The sequence below is a fragment of the Magnolia sinica genome, chromosome 3 (assembly GCF_029962835.1).
Source record: "Magnolia sinica isolate HGM2019 chromosome 3, MsV1, whole genome shotgun sequence".
NCBI classification, from domain to species: domain Eukaryota; kingdom Viridiplantae; phylum Streptophyta; class Magnoliopsida; order Magnoliales; family Magnoliaceae; genus Magnolia; species Magnolia sinica.
The window spans coordinates 39480594-39484097 of record NC_080575.1 but is presented as its reverse complement, the minus strand read 5'-3'; the positions used below and the strand labels follow the sequence as shown (position 1 = coordinate 39484097).

The 3504-nt window shown below is 39.5% G+C and overlaps 1 protein-coding gene across 1 annotated transcript; it reads left to right on the top strand.

Annotated features, from left to right (window-relative positions):
• Positions 1–462: 462 nt before the first annotated feature.
• Positions 463–1184, top strand: LOC131241523 (large ribosomal subunit protein bL19c-like). Its single transcript, XM_058240291.1, has one exon. The coding sequence runs from the start codon at positions 487–489 to the stop codon at positions 886–888; it is 402 nt and encodes a 133-aa protein (XP_058096274.1). The 5' UTR covers positions 463–486; the 3' UTR covers positions 889–1184.
• The last annotated feature ends 2320 nt before the right edge of the window (positions 1185–3504 follow it).

Genomic DNA, 3504 nt, shown 5'->3' with positions numbered 1-3504 from the left:
GATGGTGATTATTTCTAAAGAATTAATGGATAATACCCAATTGTAGGTTAGGGATGCATTAGTCCAATTCTAGTTTCATCATCTTTCTAAAATTCTAAATAATGCACAGAGATGGACACGCAAAGTCCATGTGCCTCCCTATAGAATGGATTGTTCTCTTTGCACAACAAACCATTTAGCATTCTTGAGAGAGCAGCGTATTCTATTTTCCAGGGGCATTTCTCGATAGGAGTTCAGTTTTGGAAACATGTGACTCTTTTGCAAAAGCTTTCATGTCATTAAAAGCCGTTTTACCAACTCTAAGACAAGCTTTCTTTAACAACCAACTAATTACTCATAGGGCAGCCCATTTCCATTGCTACTTTAGTGTACTTCTTCTTCTTCTGCTACATCAAAAGTAGTATCTGCTGCTTACAATGAATTTTCAACATAATGGTAGACCTTTGGTATCATTGTTCTACTACCCCCATCAGGTTCTTAACAACCATGGGTGATGCCGTAGAACCTGTTGCACAGGACTCTTCTTCAGTTAGCCCTGAGATAGTTTGGCCCATCAAATTCAAAAGGCCTGATAAAATAGCCAGGCACATAATGCAAATTTTAAATAAGGAAGCAATGGAGGCAGTAAAGGCAGATAGAGAGATCCCTGACATAAAGCCTGGTTATACTGTCCATCTTAAAGTGGAAGTGCTCGAGAACAAGTGTCGAGTTTCAATTCTGAAAGGCATTGTTATATCAAGGCACAATGCTGGTCTGAATACAACATTTAGATTATGGAGGTTGGTCGTAAGTGTTGGAGTGGAATCTGTTTTCCCTTTATACTCTCCCAACATAAAGGAATTCAAAGTGCTAGACAAGAAGGAAGTCAGGAAGGCAAAGCTGTATTAACTTAGGGACAAAATGAATGCTCTCAGGAAATAAGAGTTGTACAAGTGAGACTCTCCCCCTGATTTTTCTTCCCAATGGATTTGATTGAATCAATTTCCATATTTTATTCAAATGCATCAACTGATGCTTTTGCACACAAGATGTCTGGGGAAATGGTACCTGGATGCACAGATACCTAACATACGGTTTCTTCGGATTGGGTCTAGATTTTAGGTCTGATTAAGAATCCAGATCCTACTCAGTTGGATCGGATTCTTGTCAATTTTGGGTAATAAAAATCTCTAAATCTGTTCACAGATGTTGGTTATGATCTAATCAGGTCTATATGTGGGTGCAATGCTTCAAACCTAGTTAAAGTTTCTACCATTCTAGCAATAAAGAAAAGCAACTAAGAAAGATTAAACACCCAACAACATTACAGAAAAGGTAGTTTTACGATATTTTGATAAAAAGCCAAGAAATCCAGATGAAGTTTCCAGTTTCCCAGCATTGCAGAACCGAAATCATAGAAGTAAAACAACCACAACACTATATAACAGAAGATTATTTCTGGTTCTCTAATGCGTTCTTTGTAGCCTCTCTTCCATGGCTTGGAGATGGGTTCTGGTGTTCTGTTGCTGGTGGCTCAGCTTCACCATTACCAGCATTAGAACATTCTTATCTCACCTTAGAAGGCTGATTTCTACCTCTAATTGATGAATAGGCACAAAGATTTCTCATGTAAGATATATATGTTGGGCAAGTGATATTACAAGACACAAATAGAGATTTCAATGGCACATCCGACCGCAACTAATTTTGAAAAATAAAGAGAGAGAGAGAGAGAGAGAGAGAGAGAGAGAGACAACCATTCTTCTCCTTCTTGCGGTGAAAGGGGGTTTTAAAAATGCTAGCAAGAGAGAGAGAGAGAGGTAGGTTGGGAAACAGAGAGAGGGGAATGCGGCCGAGAGACGGGGAGAGGGTAAGGAAGAGGGAGATCGAGAGATGGCGAGGGAGAGGCTGAGTGTGTGAGAGAGAGAGGGTGCGGGAGCCTGGGAGATGGAGAGAGGGAGAAACGGGGGGACGCAAAAACCCTAGTTTTGGGAGGTATGCGGGTGTGACAAAATGGCAAAATGATTTTCATTTGGGGAGGGGCGCGTGACAGATGGCTCATTAGGACCATGGGTTTCAGGACCACCATGATGTATGTGATTTATCCACTCCGTCCATTAAATTTAAAATATTATTTTAAGGGTTGATGCAAAAAATGAGTCAGATCGAACCTGTAAGAAGACCACACAACATATTAACAATAAAAATTTAATTTTTATGATTTCTTATTGTGTGGTCCACTTAGACCTTTAATCTACATAATTTTTGGCCTAATCCACTGAAATTATATATCAGAATTTATGGATGGCTTAAATCAAACAGATATATTTCAATGGGCCTCATGGAGCCCCTTAAGCACCATCAATATCTAATATGGCTATGATGAGGGGGTAGGCTTTAGGTACGAATCAATTATGTTTTAGGTACGGATTAATTCCGTAGCAAACTTGTTATGGATTAAATCTGTAGCTGAAAACTTTCAAAGTTTGTACCCTTTACTCGATTTTTTGGTAGTGATAGTGGGCTAGTAAAAGCCACACTGCAGAATCTTGGCCGCCGTCTTTTTAGTAGAAAAGTGACCACCATAGGCCTGAGAGTGACAGAAGGAGATGAAACTTTGGTATTCATTGTCTAGCACACATCTCCTTAAGATTTGGTCTGGGCAATATTTAAACAAATATGGATCATCCCAGAAGAACTTACGAACCTTGGCATGAAACCTGTGGCAAGATAATTACCAATATCAGCAAACCAAGGTGAATGGGAGACTGAACAATTTTTCGTTAGGGAACATGTCATTTATATGTGTCATCTCAAGGGAATCAGAGAGATCAAGGTGGGAAAGATAGTCAGCCACTACGTTCTCTACCCCCTTTTTATCTTTTATTTTCAAATCAAATTCTTGGAGTAGGAGGATCCATCTAATCAGGCAGGGCTTAGCATCATTCTTAGAAAGAAGATACTTAAGTGCCGCATGATCTATGTAAATGATGATCTTGAATCTGATTAAGTAGGACCTAAATTTGTCCAAAGAGGACACTACGACTAAGAGTTCCTTTTCCATAGTCGAGTAGTTCACTTGGGTAAGATTTAAAGTTCTACTTGCGTAATGAATAACTCAGGGCTTCTTTTCTTTTCTCTGGCCTAAAACTGCCCCAAGAGCATAGTTAAACACATCGCACATAAGTTCAAAAGGAAGACTCCAGTCAGGTGGCTGCATGATAGTGAAAGTGCCATGATTTGTCAATTAGCGTGAGCATTGAGTCAGCAAGACAAAGGAGCCCCATAGGAAGATTGTTTAAGCGTCTGCCTCAACTGGATGTGTGCCTGAACTCGCTAAAGGTAAACCTTAGCCTCACATCTCATGTCCCAAAACACCAGGTAAATAAAACCCTTAAAATTGAATAGAACATCCTAGGATTTTAGGTGAGAAAAGAAAATTTTGAAAAATCCTTAAGTTTTCTGCCCTTGTCGATTTATCGACAAGTGGTTTGATGGAATTGAACCCTATTATTGATGTCCTCG

What these genes read in the sequence shown, in the direction of transcription:
- LOC131241523 (XM_058240291.1), top strand. Translation starts at nt 487, where the DNA reads ATGGGTGATGCCGTAGAACCTGTTGCACAGGACTCTTCTTCAGTTAGC.